Raw genomic sequence first — 22625 nt, 5'->3', positions numbered from 1 at the left:
ATAGTCTAGTCTATAGTCTAGTCTATAGTCTAGTCTATAGTCTAGTCTATAGTCTAGTCTATAGTCTAGTCTATAGTCTAGTCTATAGTCTAGTCTATAGTCTAGAACATGTAGAAAAGTAAACATTTAAAAAATTCAGACTCGATGTTTAGTAGTATGTAGCTTTGCAGCCAAAACTGAAATTTTTTAGTTATTTAAAATTTTTCATGGACGTCTGAAAAAATGAAAAACTTCTCTTTGTATTTTTTTAAGGACTAATTTGCTATAACAAGATTTTTTTTAAACAAAGTTGTCAATTTAACTTTTCTCAATAATGAAGAAGCAGAAAATAGCAGTCGTTTAATTAGCAATGAAAACAAATTAACTTATTATTTGAGTTTTGTAAAATTAAAAAATTGTATATTTATGTTGTATATTTTTTATCTTTTTATATTTGTTATTTGAATTTCCTTTAATTTGCACAAACAAACAACAACAACAAAAAAATTATAATAGAACTAATAATTGAAATTTAAATTTTCAATAAAACAAACTAACTAACTAAGAACTACCGGCATTTTAACAATGAATATTTGCAAAGTCTTAAATCAATAGCCGCCGAGTTTACTTTGTTTTAATTACTTTAATTAAGTTTATTAATTAGTTTCAATTAAAATCAAAAATTTACATGGCTTTTAAAAATCTATTCAATAATACAATTTAATATACAAACAAAAGAGCAAAGAAATAAAAAGGACGAAATGTTAAGGTCGAAATAAATAAATTAAAATAGCTAAAAAGAGAAGGGAAACAACAGAGAGAATAAAATGCCTTGAACATATAATTGAAAAAAAAAACAACTACACCACAGTCAATTTCAGCTACTGTTTTTCCATTTTTTTTTTTTTTGCACGCGCTCTTAACACCTCCTACACAAACACAATACAACCAATTATAAAACACTTTGTTGCCACCCGATATTTTTCATTTATATGTATATTTTTTAAGGGCAATTCAATGTTTCATTACAAATCCATTAAAAACCCCAACAATAACAACAAACAGCCAGTTTTATATCAACTTACAATCTCAGCAGCAAATACAAGCCACAACGACAGCAGCAACAAAATCAGGACAAATAACAACAACATTTTAATACAAACAACTACGATTCGCTGTAAAAAAATAAAGTATGTAATACAAATCACATTGATGTGAATTGAAATGAAATTATCAAGAATTTAAACAAATACGAGTAAAATGTTTTATTTTGTTCGGCCATTTTTTTTTTTTTTCAACGGAAATAAGCTCAATTATTTTTTTAGAGTTGCACACAGAGATAATGATGGTAAATTGTGTTGCAGAGAAAGTTTTACTTTTCTGAAAATAAAATATAGGATAATACAAATTTTAAAAGGTAATAAAACATAGAACTAGATCGGATCTCAGTTTCATTTCACGACTGGTTTAAATGTGTGAATGGATTCAAGATGAAACTTTTATTAGTCAAAGTTGAGGGCAAATTTTTACCTTTTTGGAATCTTACAATCTATTGGACATTTTTGTATTAAAGGATTTAAAATGTAAAATGTTTTACTACAGGGAAAGTACATACAATCATTCAGTAAAAAAACACACACATTAATTGAAGATATATGTCATGTCAATCTGTTGGTTAATTTAAATTTCTGTTTAAATACCTCCCTTCAACGGAAAAAAGTTCAACAAATTTCAAAATTGTGAACTGAGAAAACAAGTAACAATAACTCAACAGGTTTAATTTGTGATGAATGATATTAAAATCCCATTTAAATCTGAGTTTTTTTTACAGTAACAAGTAAATTTCTGTAAAAAATACAAAACTTTGCTCCAACATCGTCAACAACATCCTTCAATCAAAAATATTCCAAAAATAGAATCATTGCAATTTGTGTTTGTATTGGGAATCGTGTATTTATTTGAATGTGTGTATCAGTGTTTGTTTATTAAGGAGGACTGTATAAATTTTATGTCTTTAAAAGAGCCAGGCTATATACTACACTTTTGACGAGACTACAGACTAAATATAGATTAGACTATAGACTAGACTATAGACTAGACTATAGACTAGACTATAGACTAGACTATAGACTAGACTATAGACTAGACTATAGACTAGACTATAGACTAGACTATAGACTAGACTATAGACTAGACTATAGACTAAACTATAGACTAAACTATAGACTAGACTATAGACTAGACTATGGACTAAGCTATAGACTAGACTCACAAGAACTTAACCTTATTTTCCTGACATTCACCCTACTAAACGTTACTAAGTAATGACGTATTTTTACAAATAAATGGGCGCATTTTTACAACATAAACTAAAGTAAGGTCAACTATTGAGTGTTACAAGCCTACGGAAACATATATCACACAGACACACATGAATACATACTCGTATATACACATGTCTTGATCCGATTTACAGTGAGCAAAAATAGTAAATAGATAATAAATTCTCTGGCCAAATACATGTTATAAAGATATTTAATTGTTATATTTTCTTAGCATCCTGTATCTATTAATGCTGAAACCTATTTTAAAATGTTTATAACTCACTGTAGCCTAAAGTGAGTTTTCATTAGAGCTTGTTTTACATATGTGTAAATAACCTTGTTTGCTTTGAAAGTTCATGCTATTAATAGATGTTGTTGTAGTTGTTCATCTTCCTGACAAAAGAGAAAAAAGCTTGAAAACAACAACGACATGAAAACAATCTCTTTATTTTCTTTTCCATTTTTTTGCAATCTATTAAAGTTTGTGTTATTGTTGTTCTTGTTATTGTAATTGATGCATAAAACACACATCCATAGTCATTTAATGACTTTACGCACTACATCATATGCAGGTTTAGACTCACACATACAGAGACACTTACTCATTGCTATGCCTTCATTAAATCATTCAAAGATTCAAATATTCTCTGACATTCCTTGCAACCACCTTTCTATTGATTATTTTGGAAGAGTGATGGAAGAGAAGGGCTAAAGAAAAACACAGAATGAAAGAAAATTTAACCACAACGAAAAATATTGGTTAGCCTCAAACTATTAATTTTAAAAGATGTTTGTCTATGTCATAGAAACTTTTATTGTCTTTTGCACTCAGTTATTTAATGGGTATTGAAATCAGTGGAACGTATAATTTGGTGTGAAAAACGTACCAGTTTAAAGATTTAAAGTTTTAAATGGGATATATTATTGTTCTTATAATAAATCTATTATTACAGAATTTATTTCGAGGATTAATGTATTATTGTCTGAAGTTTAATTATAGTATTTAAGCAGACATATCGGTTTTATGACATCATTTAATCGCTTTAAAATATGATTCGATATGGTATGTTACGTTAAGGTAATATTTTTTCATGGATGTCAGAAAAGAAAACACTTTTGAAAAATAAAAATATTTAATGAATTATAAGTTCTTAAAGCGCTGATCGACAAAGAGCTTTGTTAAGAATTTCTTGCACTCTTAATTTCACAAACGATAAAAACCAGTAAGAAAACTTATTTTTTACTATCTGCCGATGAAGAGCTTAAAAAAGGCGGGTTTTTTAAGATATAGTTTCAAAAATTTTCTATAACTTGCAACAATAAGATTATAAATAGTGATAATTTTGAAAATTTTCTGTACAAATATCAAAAAAAAAATCGCTCCAAATGGTAATTCTTTGAAATTGGTACTAATAAGAGAGAATAAGTCCAAATACTATTGCAAAATACGCAGCACTTATGCAAATACATTTGTCTAGCAATACGAGTGTGTGTGAGTGAGTGTTGCTGCATGTATGTATATATGTGTATCTTGCACATATCATCACTTTTAATCTTTTGTGTTGAACATTACGCATTAGACATAAATCAATCAAATTCAGTTTCCAGTCTTAGTTTTCGAACTGTTTCTGGTATTTTGTATTTAAATGGTATTATTGTGTCTCTGTCACAGATACTTTTTCACATACATACATATATGTATACAATACGTATGTATCAACATTCATACATACATTCATTCATACATATGTATGTAGTGTGTAGGTGGCTTTTATCTGTATCTAAGTTTCGTGTGATTCTCGTTATTGTCTGATTGGAAAGAAAAACATTTTGTGAAATTCTATACATGCCTTTGTCATTCTTTCAATTGTTATTGTGTCATGTGGAGAGTATTCAATTCAATTTGATTTTGATTCTGTTTCTATAGTTTCTATGGAGTTTGCATTTTAAATCTCAAGAGTTTTATTTTAGAAAAACAAAAACAACATTGCTTTATCTACAAAAATATAGCAAGCTTTTGACAAATTTCTTGTTTAGTTATTTTTTTTTTTGCTTTAAACATTCTACTGACATGAAAGTCAGCTTCCAAAGCGAACTGTAAATATTTTTTGTCAGAAAAAAAATTATACATGAAAAGTGTTGAAATGTTTTGTTACATTTCGATCAACATAAATAAAGTTTAAAATAAGATTAGTTTGAAGTAAATTCTCTATAACATTAAGTCCTTTTGTAATCAAGTTTTATTTATTATTTACACCAATGCAACTCATGTGTTGAATGTGATTTAAGAAAAATGCTTGTTTATTTATTTAAGATAATTTAGTGGGTTAAATTACACAAAAATTACTTGTCAATTTTATAGAAATATAAAGCTAATGCTTTGAGTTAAATTTTAGAAATTTAGACAACCAATCTCAGATAACTAATCTCAAATATTATACATATGTATATATTAAAATTTGTCTTAGTTGTCAAATTCAAATTATTGTGAAAACAGTGTAATGATTCAACAATATAAGGTTTTATATATTATATTTATGTTATATCCTGCAAACGACAATACCAAAGCTTTATTAAATTCATTCAACATCTTTTAGATAAATCCAATTTAAAACTGTCATTTCAAAAATCACAAACTGTTGTTCTTGCTTCTAACTATAGCTGCTGGTGGTGTTGATAATTTAAACGGATTTTTTGTTGTTGTTGTTTTGGTTGTCATCCTCATCAAAATCATACTAAATAGTTGTCATAGTCACCATTACTAGGAATATGACTATAAATTTTACGAAATTTTATATACAAATAAAAATGTATGTAGTATATTCATATCTACACACATGTTTATAAGTATTACTACCAACTTAAATTCGTGTTAGTGTTTTAAATGTCATGTTTTTGATCCTGCTGTTGCTCCTGCTGCTGTTGCTGTGACTTTGTTAGAAGGAAGATGGTTGTTGTTTTACACATTTTAATTGAATTTTAATTAATTTTTGTTAGTGAATGTCATTCGTTTACTTTAAAGTAAATAAATCTAGGGTAAAAAAGATACATATATATTCTCTTAATATAACTGCAAAGGAAATTGCAAAACATACAGGATTTCTTTTTCATTTACTTTAAAAGTTTACCTTGAAGTTAAATGTTTTATGTCGGATTAATTTAAAATTAAGAAAATAAATAAATAAATTTAAGATGGAAAACTTTATAATTAATCCTAAATTAAAGGCCTAAATGGACTTCACAAGCGGCTTGACAAAGAAATGTACATTTTTCATTTCCATACAAATGTACAGATGCAAATTTTTCTTCGAAATGTAAATTTTGTAAAAAATTTGTTATTTAGAAATAAAATAAACAATACAAACGGTTGAAGAAAAATTTATCTTTTTGGATTTTTGCACAAGCAAACCCCAAGCATTTGTACAAACTCGAAACGCCCTCATTAATTTGATAAACTTAAATTACAATTAATTCAAATGTACAGGAATACGTATAAAATGCCATCATTTTAAATCTAAATTACAAAAATTTTTTTTGTATTTAATTTTTTTTTTAAATTACTAAGCAAACAGAATCAGATTGGTCTAAACGTAAAATTTGTTATTATCAAAATTTATATTTTTTTAATTCATTATAAACTTATATGTATATTTTTATGGAAAAAATCCCCTTCACAGTACTTTTAAGTATAAATAAAAACAGCAAAATCTTATAAGGACATTTCTAAAATAAACTGTTGCCAGTCCTCATTCTTTTTGTGTGTGTAATGAATTAAAAAAGACCCTTTACTCTGTTCATATATATGTTCAAGTATTATTTTCTGGAATAAATTTTTGCCCCTTTCCTCCAAATACTAACAAAAATATGCATACTATGAATAAAAAAAATTAAGAAAATATCAAATTTCAATTCAATGTATTCACACAAACGGACAGACAGACAGACAAACAGTTTCACATGCACGAACACACTTTGGTGTATTATTACTTTTTCACAGGCTCATACATACATACATACATACAACTCAAATATGAACAATAAAAATTAACTGACACAGCAATTCTTTTGTTTTGTATGATTTTTGGTATCACCACCACCACCATCATAGCAATCATACAACACCGGCTCCTGAAACTTATGCAACAGAATTTATTATATTTGTTTATGCACGAACACAATGATAGAAAAACGGTATTTGTTGTTTTTATATGCTACACATACAGAATACTGATAATTGAGAAAAAAAATTTGTTGGAGATGAAGAGAAAATCAACAAAAACAACAAAAATGGCTACAAAAATAACATGTACAATTACTTTAATCGAAAATTTTGCATGATTTTGCAATCATGAAGACTATTTTCATTTATAGGATTTTGTATTATTTTTTTTTAGAAGGATTTTTCGTTTTAAGATTTTTATCTTTGAAAATAACATACGGGTTGTAATTTTATTTATATATTCTAAACTGATTGACAGGTTATCAACATACATACAACATAACAAATAATTCTTACAATAATTTAAACAATATGTCACATTTCGAAACACTTCTATACTCTTAGGTTTAAGACTTTTCTCCACCTGTTTATGTATTTTGTAGTCGTCTCTTTATAAATATCGATAACTATTAAAATCACATTGCTCATACTTGAATGTGCTTGGTTTCAGCAGAAGCATCCGCATGTCATATTTGAGGCACGCACAAAAGCCAATAAGGGTTGTGCCAATTCAGGCAATCTGGATTCATGGCGTCTCTCACGCCGCACAAAACACTTATCAGCTGGTATTATTGATGAGGTACATCCAAATGGTGCCGGTCGCTATAAACGTGATGTCCGCGAGGCCACCAAATACATAGAAACTGCCATAATTGTAGACAAAGCCATGTTTGATAAACGAAATGGTAGCACTCGAGCAGAGGTGATACATGATGCCATACAAGTGGCCAACATAGCCGATTTGGTAAGTATCTATAATGTTAACTTAAAGTTATGATATAAAATAGAGTTTAAATTTATATGAATTTTTTATTTAGGTCTAAAAAAGTTTTACTTTAGTTTTGCTTAATATTTCTTTAATGTTTTTCTAGCATTGTCGTGCAGTTTTGTTTGTTGTATTCTTTAATTTTGTCGGCTGGTAGTTAGAGGAAATAATACAAACAAGAAAATACTCCTGCAAAAACCAAAGTTTTTATTTTAGTCTCACCACAGGAGGCTTTAAATCTTTTAAATGCAAAACATAAATCTTAAGTTTTGCAAAACGTACAAATGAATTTTCTCTGTAAAACTCAAACGTACTTTACCAATTTACAATTGTACCTACAAACACAGCAACATACTAGCAGTTGTTTATGTATGTGGTGCAAGTACGTGATAGATAATTTGCTATTGGAAAAAGTATTTTCTATATTTAAAATGTGTATAAAAAAGAGTTCTGAAACTGACTCATTGATCATAGCACATGCTAAGCAGCTGAACTAACAATCATATTATTTAGACAGTAGACAATAATATTAATTTTGGTCATGTAGAGGGACTTTTTGTAAAATTTCCAACAAAAAGAACGCGTAAGAAAGAAAATCCCAAAAATATTACCTATATAGAAACTTTTCGGAGGTAATTATGAAAGATTTGGATCACGAAACTATTTGTGCTCTTCAAAAATTGATTTCAACAAAAAGACGGATGGACAGACGGACTTGGCTTAGAGGTGCTACCCGTACCTATAGTCTGCCGTGACTATAAAATAGTAATGTTATTTCACTCCTCAGATATTCATTGGATTGGTTTAGTATAGGGACAATCCAGAAAACTACATAACCTGGTACTACGTTGGCCAGTTACTCGAAGGACTTGTTCTGGCTGATCAGTTAGTTGATGTTCCTTCGATACCAACGTAGTGCCTGTGGTTTAAACCCAAAGTCGCAGGAAGAATGAACTGAGTTTAAAAGACTGATGTACAGTAAAGTCTATATATCGTAATAAGTGCTGTTGCCGATAAGAACAGGTACTCCACAGAGAAGTGATTATGGTATTAAGCGTAGGAAATGCGTTGGTGTCAAATAATATTTGACAACATATATATTTGACAAATATATATGTTGTGGGATAAATGAAAGGTAGAATGACTATCTGGGATGTTGTTCTCTATGAGTATGTCTCATGAACGAGAAGTGTAAGGGGTTGAAAGATAATGGACAAAAGGTATCTTATACAAGTGCTACTTTTGAATTTTCACTCCTTGTCCAGGTATGTTCAAAGAAAACTCTGTTCATTTTAGATTTACCACAGTGTGTTCTCTGTAAATAAGAAAAAAAGTATTCATCGTATTTCGGTCTACACGTAACGTGCCTAGGTGCTGTTGCGAACTTAACAGAGGCCGCCCCATCAGAGTGATTGTAAACGAAAGGGATGTGTTTGTCGGACATTATATAGCTCTAGTACTTGATGCACGTATACTGGAGTTTCTAACATAACAATTATATATTCAGGCATTTAATCAACACTTATCTCAAAATATAGACAAATTTATCATTCGAATCAGTTTTATTCTCATAACAAATCATCTTATTTCATTTTAAACACCATCTTTGTACAATTTGAGGCACATATCTAGTGTTTACGTTTTAAAATTAAGTTATTATAGTTGCTCTACTACTATAATTTCCAAAATACCGAATACGAAATGACTTTTTTTCAACCTAATAATATATGTATGTATCATCAAGCAGACATATTAACAAATATAAGTAAGTCAGTCGTGACTGTTTCTGTAAAGCAAAAGGCATAAAAGTATTATTATATTTTTCAGTTGTTTTACTTAACTAAACACACACTGGGATATACTATATACCTAAACTACCATGTATGTATATTACAAAGTACAAATTTTCCCTGTTGTTTTTTGTAATGGTCCTAATGATCCCTTTTTTCATATCCAACCACATTTCAACTCAATTGTGTCTGATATTTTATATTTATATGTATTAATTATTGTTGTCTGGGTACAAAATTTAGATTCCATTAGTTTTAGTTTCAAGACAGACTATAATATAAGTAAATTTGATCATATTCTGTACAAAAAATAATAACTTAGGAACAAATTTCTCTTCTGAAACAATTATTAATTCGAGCCATTCAAAAAACTAAGTATTTAAGAAAAAATATTTAAAAAGTTTAGAATATTCCCTTTTTAAAACTGCTGGGTTATAAAAAAGACCAAACATACTCTCTAGAACCGAGGAAGAGTGTCACATATACAAACAAATCTAGAAAAAAACTAACATTTGCACGTTTCTTTTTCTTTATTCCTCTTGCTGTTGTTGTTGTTTTTATTCTTTTCGGTGTGTGTTCCTTACTAACACATTTAGATATTCACACAGCAACATACTTTTAACATTTGTTTAAATGGTTGGCAAGCACTTCCGGGTTTTTCTTCTACCACTTTTGCCTTTAGTATTGCTGCAGCCTACTACGTATGTCACCCCTGCTTTTAAGTTCCTCACCAAAAGGGGAAAAAATAAAAAAACGTAGTCGTGTGTAAATACATATAAACGTACGAGTTCAGAAATTACAAATATCTACAAAAAGGATTTTAATTTTTCATTCTTAAAGTTTAGTTTCAAAAAAAGTGTTGGAAATTTTAATAATATCCTTTAAAGAAACCTTTAACATTATTCTTGTTTTTTGTTAACATTTTCTTAAAATTAAACCAATTACATGATTTTTTTTAGGCTATCTTTAAGCATATTTAACTGCAACCTCAAAAAGTTGGCCTTTTTATAGGCTTTTTACTTGCCATTTACACGTTTTATTCCCTTTGTTAAGTCTATTAAGGGGGTTACACAATTAGTTTCTTTATTAAAAAAAATATTTGTAACCCTTTTTGTGCACTTCATCTTTTATTCCCTTTATGTTAAAGGTACTTTGGTGTTGCTATTTTGGGTTGTTTTATTTCTTTAAAGTAAAAGTGTACTTTTTCTTTTAATTTACAAAAAAAAAAATCCATTACTCGTGTTTTTTATTCTCAATATTATAAAAAGCTACTAAATTATAAACCCTCACCCACACACATTAAACAATTTACAAAACTTATGCATACATATTTATATGTATGTATATAAGTATTTTTTTCATCTTTCTCAAGGTTTTGTCCTGCGGCTTATATTTGTTATTTGTACGTATTAATTCTTGTTCTTTGGCGTATAAAATTTTCTTGTTAAAAAATATTCATGCTAGTGAGTAAATTAGTTTCCATAAGCTTTATTTCCACTACAGAATAAACAATTATCTTCGTTTTTGCCGCATTATTATTATATCGATAAAGAGCCTTAAAGGAAATTCTTAGAAAACAATATGTATGAAAAGTATTTTATTATGAGAACAAAGCCTTGCCATTTTATTACAAAAATTATATGTTAGTGTATTGTTTTATTTCCTTCAAAATTAATTTTAAAATAAGCCATATAACCTAAGGATGTTTGTCCACTTTTTTTTTAAGAATTTTCAATTGATAATGTTCATAAAAGAATTAAACTAATTTGAGATCTTTAAAATCAATTTAAATGAACTCACGTATTTGGATAAAAATATATTGAAAATATTTAGCTTGAAATCACATAGATGCATTTGATAGTTTACTAACGATGCTTTATCAATTTTATAATAAAATCCCAACAAAACTTAATTTTTACTAAATAGAACCAAATTTTAAAAGAAGACTACAATTTTCTATTGCACACACGTATCTATTAAAGTTTTGACTGCAGTTCGGAGTAGGTAGCTATACTCAAATAATGATTTGAGCTATAATTTAGATGACATCAATGTGAGATGTTATTTTGTATATAGACTAGTCTTGTCTATTGATTTATCTATGCGAAGTGTTTTACGTGAACATCTGCCGTGTTGGAATTATTTCACTGAGGTCTTTTTCAACAATTGGGAGAGCTTGTGACAAGGAAATGGAAATTTCAGTCCAGTATACAAGTTCTTGTGCTATAACTTAGAAAATGCAAAAAAAATCAATTCTGTTTACAACCACGCAGATAGGATGACCTTTGTTGAGTTGGCAACATAACCTAGAGACGTAACCGGTAGACCAAAGTACGAATCAATCAAAAAAGCCGATACTTTGTTCTTAATCACAGAGGTCAAACTGAGGTAAGTCTGTTATGAACAGAGTTTGCTCTGAAAAAGGAAGAAAAATTCAATGGTATCACTTGTATAAGAAACCTTCTATTCATCACCATTGAGAACCCTGCACAATTTATTTCTAAGAGGACAACATACTACAGACTCACTCCAGATATATGATGACTTCTATATACCGCTACATTCATTATGTATTATATTCTACAGTCACTCCTCTGTGGAGTATCTGCTGTCATTCGGCAACAGCACCGAACTTATTCCGAAATAAAGTTTCCCTCAAATTTATGTTTAAACCACAGCCACTACGTTGATCTCGAAGGAACATCAACCAACTGAGAAGCCAGAATAAATCCTAAGAACAACCGGTTTTCTTTATAAAAGAAAACAACCTCCTTGCTTTCTTATTTAAGTAGTTATTTGTAAGCAAAAAGTAACTGATTACTTTTTTTAATGTAAGTTTTTTTTTTTGGGAGTTTAAAGTCTAAAGTTTCCATCCGTATTTTCTATCAATGTATAATGGTTTTGACGATAATGGTTTTTACACAAAATTTTGACAGATCATATTACTTGTGTGCTTCTGTGCAGGGGGCTTAAGTATACATCTAACAATTCTTTGGCAAAAAGGAAAATATACATATTTTTTTGGAATCTCTATAATCAACTATACTGTGTATACATATTTTATAAAAATCGTAGTAAAACTTAAAAATGTATTGAAATCATTAAATTTATTTTGCTAAAGTTTTGTATTGAATTTGAAAACTTAAAAACTACCAACTTATAAGAATAAAAATGTTGCCACAGAATTGTTTCGTATAACATAATAATTAAGATTATTTTTTTATTTATTTAAGTTTAAGTCTTAGTTTCAACCAGAGTTATGGTTATATAGTTTTCATTTTTGTTGTTACTATAGACACTTCCGTCTGACAAATCCCAGTTATTTATAGCTCTTTTGCAACATCATTTTATCTTTTTTTGTTTTGTTTTGTTTTTGTGTCCAAGTATGTATATGTCTGTGTGTAATTGTTTTAGTAATTCCTATATAAATATAAAATATATAAATGCCTGGCCTTGTTCAACAGATCATCATGGTAACGATTCATTATAACATTTGTTTAAGAAAACTACAATTCATTTAGCCTAAAATGCAATTTTATCTTAACTTGCCTTGCCTCTGGTTGTCCTGTCTTGTAACACATATTAAAAATCTCTTGAAATGTTGTTGTTGCTGTTGATGTTGATGCAAGGAGTAGCAGTTGTTTCAAATAGAAGGATAACTAACTATTCATTCTAAGTATCAGGCTATTAAGTCTTTCTCATGCAATCATTTTTTTTTTTTTTGCCAATTCATCCCCTTCTCACAATTTAAGTTCTATGTATGTATCTGTGTTTTGTTTAAACTATTTAATAAACTTAAGCAGCGGCATCTTAACATTCAACTCATGTTGCAACATTTTCCATCCTTATATGCTACATTTTGCTATAAATATTTGTGTGTTGTTTTTTTTTTTCTTGTTTTATTTATATTTTGGGGTTTTACTGGTTGGCCAAGCTAATAAATCATGCATGTTCGTGTCAAAACGCATTTTCATCTCATGAATTCTCACCTCTTTCTTCCTTCCTCTCTTTAATGGCCCTTTAGTCGCTGCTATGCTTTCGTAAATGTAGAGGGAAAATAAATTTTTCCTACAACAATAGCAACAATAATTCATTTGCCTTAGATTTGTATTTACTTAATCTGCAAAAGACTTAGTTTTAATATTGCAAGTAATTTTCTTTTTATTTTATAAATATTTTTTTCCTTGTTCGTTCGTTTCTATACTTAATTTTAATTGAAATGTTCTTTTTTCGTGAAATTTTATTAAAAGGAAAATAAATTGAATTTATAACATTATAAATAATTAAGTACTACCATTATGTATTAGTAAAACAACCCGGCAGTTTAACAAGGAGTCAATGTATTCTTTTTAGACTTTGCTTTTATGCAAATCTGTAACTGACTAACGAATTTTTATACTTTACACTACTAGTGTGGGCGGGTATTTTGCGTTTTTGCTGATTTTTATAATACCCAAAAAATATTGGTCCAAGATTAATCTTCGTCAGTCTGTCCGTCCGTCTGGCTGTCCATGTAAACTTTGTGCGACCTTCACAACTTATTATTTTAATTTAATAATTTCATGAAATTTAGAACATACTTTTCTCTTGACTTACTAAAATTAGTTGGAAACGTGCCGTTGAATAGGGCTTAAAGCTAATAGTTATTGTCTTAGTCGATTAAACTATGACCGTCTGTCCTTCTGGGTGTTCATGTAAACCATGAGCTCACGACTCTGATTGCAATTTTAAAGATAGTGTAATGAAATTTTGAACTTACTCTTCTCTTGACCGAATGAAAACAGTTGAAATCGTTCTACCGAATAGCGCTTTTAAGCTAATAATTATATAATTATGTAATGTGACATGTTTTAGAGGCATGAGTCTGAACGATACTGCTGATTTTTTGTAATGGTCGGATCTCATTTGACCCTAGGTATCCATAAAAAGTCCCTTTCCGAAAAATCATAATATGTCTCTTATAAACACTAGTACCGCCATTCTATACAAACATATTTAATCACACAACCAAAATTTATATTTAGCCTTGCCCCTGTATAATCCCTCCTTCAGAAAAACACAACTATACATTCTTATTTGTTATATTTTCGGATTTTTTGATGATAACTGTACAAGGAACAGCTACCCAAAACTACACAGCAATACTAGTATACATTAGTAGATGTAATAAGTAGCTAGCAACTTAAATCCACTTAATACACTATTAGTCTTTGTATTGAATACGACAGGAAGATTATTTTATTAAAATGTTAAATATTTATTTAAATTATCTCTCTTTACAATTTATAATTATATTATTTTCCATTCTAATTTATTTGCAGTATTTTCGCACCATGAATACACGAGTGTCGGTAGTGTACATAGAGACATGGGGTAAAAATCAAGCTGTCATTGATGGCAGCAAGGATATTAGTAAAGCCATATCAAATTTTAATGATTATACATCTAGAAATCTTTTTCAAGTGGAACGTGATACAACACAATTGTTAACGTAAGTATATTATAATTATTATTACTTAATTAGCAGATAATTTTTGTATTATTAATCAAGAGAATAATTATTTAAAAATACAATGACAATAAAAAGGGACTACAAATGGCAGAAATTTAAATATGAATAATTCTGTGTATTTTGTTAAAAACTCTTTCAAAAAACTGCATATTTATTAAATGGTAATTATAAAGTTTTAAATATATTGTTTTTAAATGAGAAAAACTTTTTTTTTTAATTATCAAATATAATGTTTTTCCAATCAAATATCAATTTGCTTAAATTAAAATGGGTTTTCTTATTTTTAAAACTTTTTTATAAGAAAATATTTTAACATAAGAAATTGAAGTCGCTCTTTCTTTAAAATAAAAGTATCATTTTATATAAAAGTTAATTTGATACAATTTCTGTTGTTGTTGTGTGTCTTTTGACCTTTACGATTACCATATGCTTAGAAGCCTTTGCTAAGTTCAATTAAAAAGGAATCTTAATTTTTTTCTGAGAAATAACACAAATCCTTTGAAGGCTTTAAGCGTAATAACAGCATACACAAAAAACCAAAAAGTAGAGAAATACAAATCACTAACCCACATGAAAACCTCTACAAACGCGAAATTAATATAAAGTGTATGTATGTGAAAAGGAAAGGAAATGTTTGAAAAAAAAATGAAAAATACAAAAATCCTAAAACCAGCAAATTGAAGCCCACTTTAGAGCAATATATACAGGAAAAATAAAAATACAATAATAAATTTTGCTGCATTAGGATTCCACCTAAATTTTTTTTAACATTTTATACATTTCATATACGTACTTAGTAATATCGGTTTAAAATGCCAAATTGGATGCAATACATGTTAGATTTTTTTAGTTCTTATAAATACATATCAAACGGAAATCAAAATAGAAATATTGAAAATACTCATGAGTATATCGGTTAAGTCCGAAATGATGAAAAAATAATTTTCTGCAAATGGCTATATATGGAGTATAGGATCAGATATAAGCCGATCATTTGGTATAGGAATTTTTTTCGTAAGAATTGGCCCTTATTAGATCCTAGCCCCCATACAAAACCCCCTTCAAAAAATACTATTACGTATCTATACTACATACATACAGAGCCAAAAAGAGATATTGTGAAAATTACAAATGGATTAACAAAATTATTATAGATTGTTACGAAAGTAAAATATATCGTCGATAGGACCCAAGAAAAAAAAAGGCAGAAACTTAATAACATAATAAAAAAAGAAGGATTTTAGTGTACTCTCCAACAAATTATCTTTTAAATATTTTCAATTTATTTAGAAGACTTTTCTTTCTTTTTTTCTGGACCTTCCTAAAGTACATACGCAAAATGCTATTAAGCTATTTTTACAGTTTTATACACATACAATTTCCAACTAAAAACGATGATGTTCTTGTTATTGCTTGCTGTTTGTTATATGTTGTATTTTGTTTTTTGTTACAAAAATAAAAATATACATATATATTTTTTTATTATTATTATTTATCGTATGAGTTAGCAAAAAAAATAAAGAAATCTCTTTGAAGTTCGCTTGTTGAACAGGAATATGAGTAATATTTATATGAACACAAACACACATGCTGCTAGGATATTCTTGAAATGTACTTGTGAATACAGTGAGTAACAATTTAGATGGGACAGCCTTAATAGTTAAAGTATTAAATAAAAAACTACATAACACAGACAAAGATTATTTGGTTTTAAAACATTACACAGTTTTTACACAGTTTACTTAATTTTGATACTCACTGTATGGCAAGTGTGTTAGAATTACTTACATTGATGTAAGTTTATGTTTGATTTTTGCCATATTTGTGTTTGTTTGTGGGTGGGAGAGTAAATCCTGCATAAAAGCTAATGATATGAAAATACTGTATATGTTTGCATTATTTTATACATATACACAATATCTGTTTTTTTTAATATGAAATTGGGAATTTATGAAATTTTATCTTTTTCTCGTGTAACTTTTTTCATATTAGCTTTATATTCTACACCCTGAATATAAGTATTTTTCTCTTCATATTTTGTTACATGTGAATATAAATATCATATTGTTAATATCACTTGTATACTTACATATGTATGAATTTATGTATGTGTTTGTATTTTATATACTTATAACCAAAAATATAAAAAGTATTAAAATTGAAATAAATATTTCTTCTGTTGAATAGTACAAACGAAAAAAATTTCATTCAATCGTATAAAGTATCAACATTTAAAAATTTCCATTTTTATATTTTGTGTTTGGTGGTAGCAAAGTTTTTTTGATTATTTTACAAGTACACCATAAAAATAAAATATAATGAAATATTTTTGTTAATATTATTTTGGCTTATTTTCGTTTACCTTAAGTTTGTTTGTGTTCAATTTAACATATAAAATATTTACAATTTAAATAAAATTGATTGGTCTTTACTTTAACAAATGTAAAAAGTTAAAATTATTGTCTCTGTTGTATTATTTTTACGGGTTACATATGTTTTTGTCTTAATTTCAACTTAAATAAAAAAGAACTAATATATTTATGTTCATTTTGTTAATATTTTGTCTCAATTAGAAACAATAATATAAAAAAGAAATTTATTACCATTGTTACTATTCCATAAGCATCTATTCATATGAACATTAATGTAACGCCATAAAATATGCTACATTTTATTACCGAAAAAGTAAAACTAACATGTTTGTGTCTCCATATAATACTTTTCTTTTTATTACCCAGTAGTTTTACAAGGAGGCCAATCCTTAACCGATCCATTTTTCAAATGTTTAATTATTCGGTTCTATTCTTTGTTTTAACAAATTTTCTCTAGACTAGACTTTAGATTAGTCACATAAATCGTTACATTGCTGATACTCACCAATCTAAAAAGAAAATGCTTTAAACATCTTAATCAGCCTTTTAGATTGTAGGGTCGCTAGGGGAGAAAATGTACATATATGAGAATATTGTTGTAAAGTATTTGTTACCCCATTACATTACAATCTCACACAATTACAACATGTAATTTTTTTATTGTTATTATTGTTGTACTAACATATTTATGTACATACATATGTAAGAAGAAGTGTGCAAGTTCATGTAGTATTTGTTACAATTATATTAAATGTGTGTAGAGCTAGTCGTTACTTTTCTTAAAAAAATATCATAAATAGTGTTTATTTCAACGATGGTAGAAACTACAGTTGTAATCATAAATTCTTAAATTTAAGATGAAAAATTACCAACTTATATATCGAAGGGCAAAAATTGTTGGTTTTTATTTCAAATGGTTTTAGATCAGTTCCAGTTCAGTTCTAGTTCAGTTCTAGTTCGGTTCTAGTTCAGTTCTAGTTCAGTTCTAGTTCAGTTCTAGTTCAGTTCTAGTTCAGTTCTAGTTCAGTTCTAGTTCAGTTCTAGTTCAGTTCTAGTTCAGTTCTAGTTCAGTTCTAGTTCAGTTCTAGTTCAGTTCTAGTTCAGTTCTAGTTCAGTTCTAGTTCAGTTCTAGTTCAGATCTAGTTCAGTTCTAGTTCAGTTCTAGTTCAGTTGTAATATATTGAATCATAAAGTCAAAGAGAGATTAACTCCCATCTGGAGTGTAATTGAGAGACCTTTTATTGTCTGAATTAACATGAAGTAACTGATTAATTGCTAGAATAATAGATATGATTGACAAAACAATTTTTAGCATTTATTACGAATAAAATAAAAATAATTTTTGTTTGATTTGTCAATTAGAACCATGTCTGATGTTTTTTAAATTCGTAGGTATTTTTTTCTCAAAAGTGTACTTATTTATTCAATAAGCAAAAGATGCTGGTTGCTCTATGTTGAGAAATCTTTATACACACCTTCTGATATATGAAACACATTAAGAGGATTATTTAACTTAATAAAATCTTATTGAATTACTCTATATCTCTATTGCACTATTTTGTAATCTGGAATTAGTTCAAAATTTCTACATTTTAATTTAATTCTTCCTATCAACTAACCCTCTTGGACAATTTAACAATAACATTAAATTAAAGATTAAACATAAAAACAAATTAAAAAGAGTAACCCCTTTTTTACAAAAAAAACTCCACAAAATGAACCCAAAAACCATTAATCGTTTATAGATTGCGTGTCTCAATGTCATGTTGTATTAACTGTAATCCGATTATATATAGATATATTGGAAAACACTAATCTTCTGTTGAGTTCTTCTGACAATTTGTTAGTGTTTGATAATAAAGATGACCGAACTAAAAAACACATACATACATATAAACATTCTAAGTATATTATAGTGTATATGGGTTAGAGTGTAAGAAAATAAACACTAAATTTGTGTTGGTAATAAAAATAATTTCAAAACGTTGGCTAAGGACCTTAAAAATAGCAAATTACTAACAAGATGAAACAGTGACCATTTCAAATATTCCCACATGGTACAGGCTTTTACAGCATCTTTGTAAACAGCTTAAATTTACCAACGTTTAGGAAGAGAACAGGAAAAAACACTAAGTAGACTGAGAATATTAATAAATATTTCATGTGCTACACAAAATTTGTCCAAAGGACTTATATATATTGCTAAACAGACTAAATATTTTCCCATAACAAACAAGCAACATCAAAGGCAAACTGTAATAGAGTTGTTGTTTAGTGATGGTAGCAGCAATAGTAGTTGTATGTAATAATGACTATTTTTATAACTTTTGGGTTAAATTAGACCGAAAAATAATAGCAATAACAACATTTTCTAACACAAATTCATTTTGCTAAACTAATGGCCATTTTTTTTTGTTTATATTTTCAAACATGATTTCAGCTACTGTGCAGCATTTATAGCATTTACTTTTTCTTTTTTTTTTTTTTTGTTTAGCACAATCAACTGTTAAGTGTAAGATTTCCTTAATTCTTTTAAATTTTTTACGTTTCCTTTTTATTTCAGTCATTTTTCTTTATATGTATGCTTTTTACTCACACGAATGTAATAACAGCCAGGATTTATAGGCATTAAGTTGTTAAATAAAAGTGAAGCTACGAGCCGCTCATAAATCAAGCATAACTCTATGATAGCTTTACTTAACTATAAACAAATCCTTAAACTGACATACATACATATGTATGTATATATATACATTTACTTAATACAATAAACTCTTAAGAAAATACCGCAAATATAAAAAATAATATATCATAGACGCTTAACAAGGAGTCAATGTATCCCTTTTCAGTATTTTTTCCACACTTTTACACTTTTCAGATGATTTGTTTTAGAGCGGAAATCAATTGTCACTTTAGTTTTCTTATGTCATCTAGCGAGAATTTAAACGTAATTACCAATTCAGGACAGATACTCAGAACTGCGGGGAATACACGTTTTTAAGTAGATATCACTGAAATGAAATAAGAAATATGTTATACTTTTTAACAGGTATTAAGGAGTACAGCGAGCGACTATGAGTAGAAAAAAGTTAAAAAGTTTACAAAAGTATAAAATCAAATCGGATTTATTTCAAGTGTTATACTTATGTCACTTCAAGTTGTGTTATAAATATATATATACAAATATCGCACATTTACTTTAAGAAAGTCATAACTAAAGTACTTAATATTGCGGGAAATGTATATGTTCTTTTAAGTTTAAACATCTATAATGAATCTTATATTTACACAGTGTATAATAGATATGTATATCTGAAAGTAATTCTTGCAGATGGAATTTAGTTTTATGAACATTTTGTACTATTTCGAAAAAATTTCAATTCCGAATTAATACTCTTATACAACAAATGAGCGTGAGCATTTACCTTTTAAGTATTAATGTGCTGCATTAATAAAACAATGACAACTTTGGATTTAAACTTTAAAATAGAGATTGAATGTTATTATTGTCATAAATTATACTCTTCAATAGCACATTTTATAAGAGAACCAAACCATATATATGTTTACATACGAAATCATATAAATTCGTGTAGTATAAACAAGAACCTAACTAGTTCATAATTTGCGAGTGTTTGCACCCTACAACAGTATGTTAAAAATGTGGACTTTTTTTCAAATAATTAAACATTTAATTTATTTTTTAACTTTTTTCCGAAATATTTTTACTAATTTTCGAAAAAAAGAGATTTTTTGCAAGCAGGCCCATAGAGGAACAGAAGTAAATATGGACCCATCGTTATAAATATTACTTGCTGAAGAAAATTTACATCTAGTTCAAAGTTATTAATGAAAAATTGTATTGTGTTATTAGTGTTTACAAGTGAATTTTGTCCTTCAAGTCATTTTCTGAAGGGGAGTTAAATGATGCCCGATCATTATAAAAAACTGTAGTGTAGTTTCGATAATCGATTCAGAAAGTGATACTGAGTCGATTGGTATACTTTAAGGTGGGCGTAGGCCCAATATATTTGTGTGTTACAAACATCAGAACAAACGCATAATAACCTCCCCACTGTAGTGGTGTAGGGTATAAAAACGGATAATGTAGTTATTGATATTTAGTTAGTTAGTTAGTTAGTTAGTTAGTTAGTTAGTTAGTTAGTTAGTTGGTTAGTTAGTTTGTTAGTTAGTTAGTTAGTTAGTTAGTTAGTTAGTTAGTTAGTTAGTTAGTTAGTTAGTTAGTTAGTTAGTTAAATAGTGAGTTAGTTAGTTAGATAGTTAGTAAATGATTGTTATTTAATTTTTACAATTCCTGTCCTTAAGATGTCTTTTAAAGCTATCTTTAATAAAATTATGCCAAATATTAATTTATTCTTGGTTATTTATTTTAAAAACCCCTTAAACTAAGTAGATTAGTTTCATTAACCATTAATTATAAATTACACAGGATTAATTAAAGTCTTATTTGTTATTAAAATGATCCAATTAAGACCATAAACTAAATCATAACTTATTATCTTTTTGGACTTTAACCCTTAATTGCATAATTTATCAATTCACACTGGCCTTAACTGTATTATACATATTTATTTTATTTAATCTTATACATTTTTTTTCAATGGAAACAAGAAGAAAAACAAACTCATAACAAGTTAATATTAATGTTTCCTAGTATGTGTCACTAAAATATTTGACTTATCCCAATGCTCACACTACCATACATTACAAAGCAAAATCCTTAAATTAAAAACACTAAACTAAAAACCTAGAGGCTGTACAGCTCATACTAATATCGTATAACCAAAATGAAAAACTGGATACAAAAAAAGGATAACATTGAAAAATCGATTAGTTTTGAGCTCAAAAGAACAAATATAATTGTCTAAATAAAAAGCAATAACATATGAGCTTTCAGCTTAAAAAAACAGTTTTTTGTGGGCAAAATATTCTTCTATAAAAAAAGTTTAATAAATAAATTTTTTTTATACAAATTTAGCCAAAAAGTCAAGAAAAGGATACAAATAAGACTGATCATAGTTTTGGCATAATTTTACCTCTGCAACCCTTAAAAATGACTTAAAATGGTACATACACACACTTAGAAAACTTTAAGGCATTTGTCTTAGTAGGAAGCCAATAATCGGTGTTTGTATTAAGGATGTAAGAATGTTTTTGCGTGTCTAACTGGTTTATTGTTGTTGTTGCTGCTGCTGCTGTTGTACATATTCATGTGCCATCTGTAACATGTTAAGTTTATTAATGATGTATTGCTTGCTTTTAAGACCATTTTAGTTAATTAATGACACTGCCTAGACCCCCATCACATATACATACATATAAAATATTTGAAATAGTCAAGCGACAAAATGCCAAGACTATAAGTATTAGATGTCTATTTACTGTATGGCTAGTATACATGCATGTATGTACATAGTCACTCAGTTAGTAAGAAAAACATGCTTGTATAGAATATGTATGTATGTATAAGTAATTAGCCCTGTAGTTTCGTGCTAACTAAACAATAAAAACTTTTTTTTGAATAAAATTGCAATTGATTACTTTCTAAGGTATCGTATAGAAGAATGTATAAAAATAGATTTGTAATGACACAAAAGTTGCATCGTTATGTTTTATAATGATTATATAAGTACATATGTACG

At 27.9% G+C, this 22625-nt stretch overlaps 1 protein-coding gene across 14 annotated transcripts in view; it reads left to right on the top strand.

Annotated features, from left to right (window-relative positions):
* The window catches only part of LOC111677536 (disintegrin and metalloproteinase domain-containing protein 23), a 325168-nt gene that overhangs the window by 241702 nt on the left and 60841 nt on the right, over positions 1-22625 (top strand). For 8 of the 14 annotated variants that reach the window (XM_046946670.1, XM_046946671.1, XM_046946666.1 and 5 more), the window contains 2 exons: positions 6974-7267; positions 14400-14569. In XM_046946670.1, the coding sequence (XP_046802626.1) occupies positions 6974-7267; positions 14400-14569 (464 nt within the window). The remainder of the gene's footprint in view (positions 1-6973; positions 7268-14399; positions 14570-22625) is intronic. The other 6 variants (XM_046946668.1, XM_046946667.1, XM_023438676.2 and 3 more) reach the window with 1 other exon arrangement.

The sequence above is a fragment of the Lucilia cuprina genome, chromosome 3, assembly GCF_022045245.1.
Source record: "Lucilia cuprina isolate Lc7/37 chromosome 3, ASM2204524v1, whole genome shotgun sequence".
NCBI classification, from domain to species: domain Eukaryota; kingdom Metazoa; phylum Arthropoda; class Insecta; order Diptera; family Calliphoridae; genus Lucilia; species Lucilia cuprina.
The sequence above is the reverse complement of the archived record's forward strand: the minus strand, read 5'-3'. Positions and strand labels throughout refer to the sequence as shown.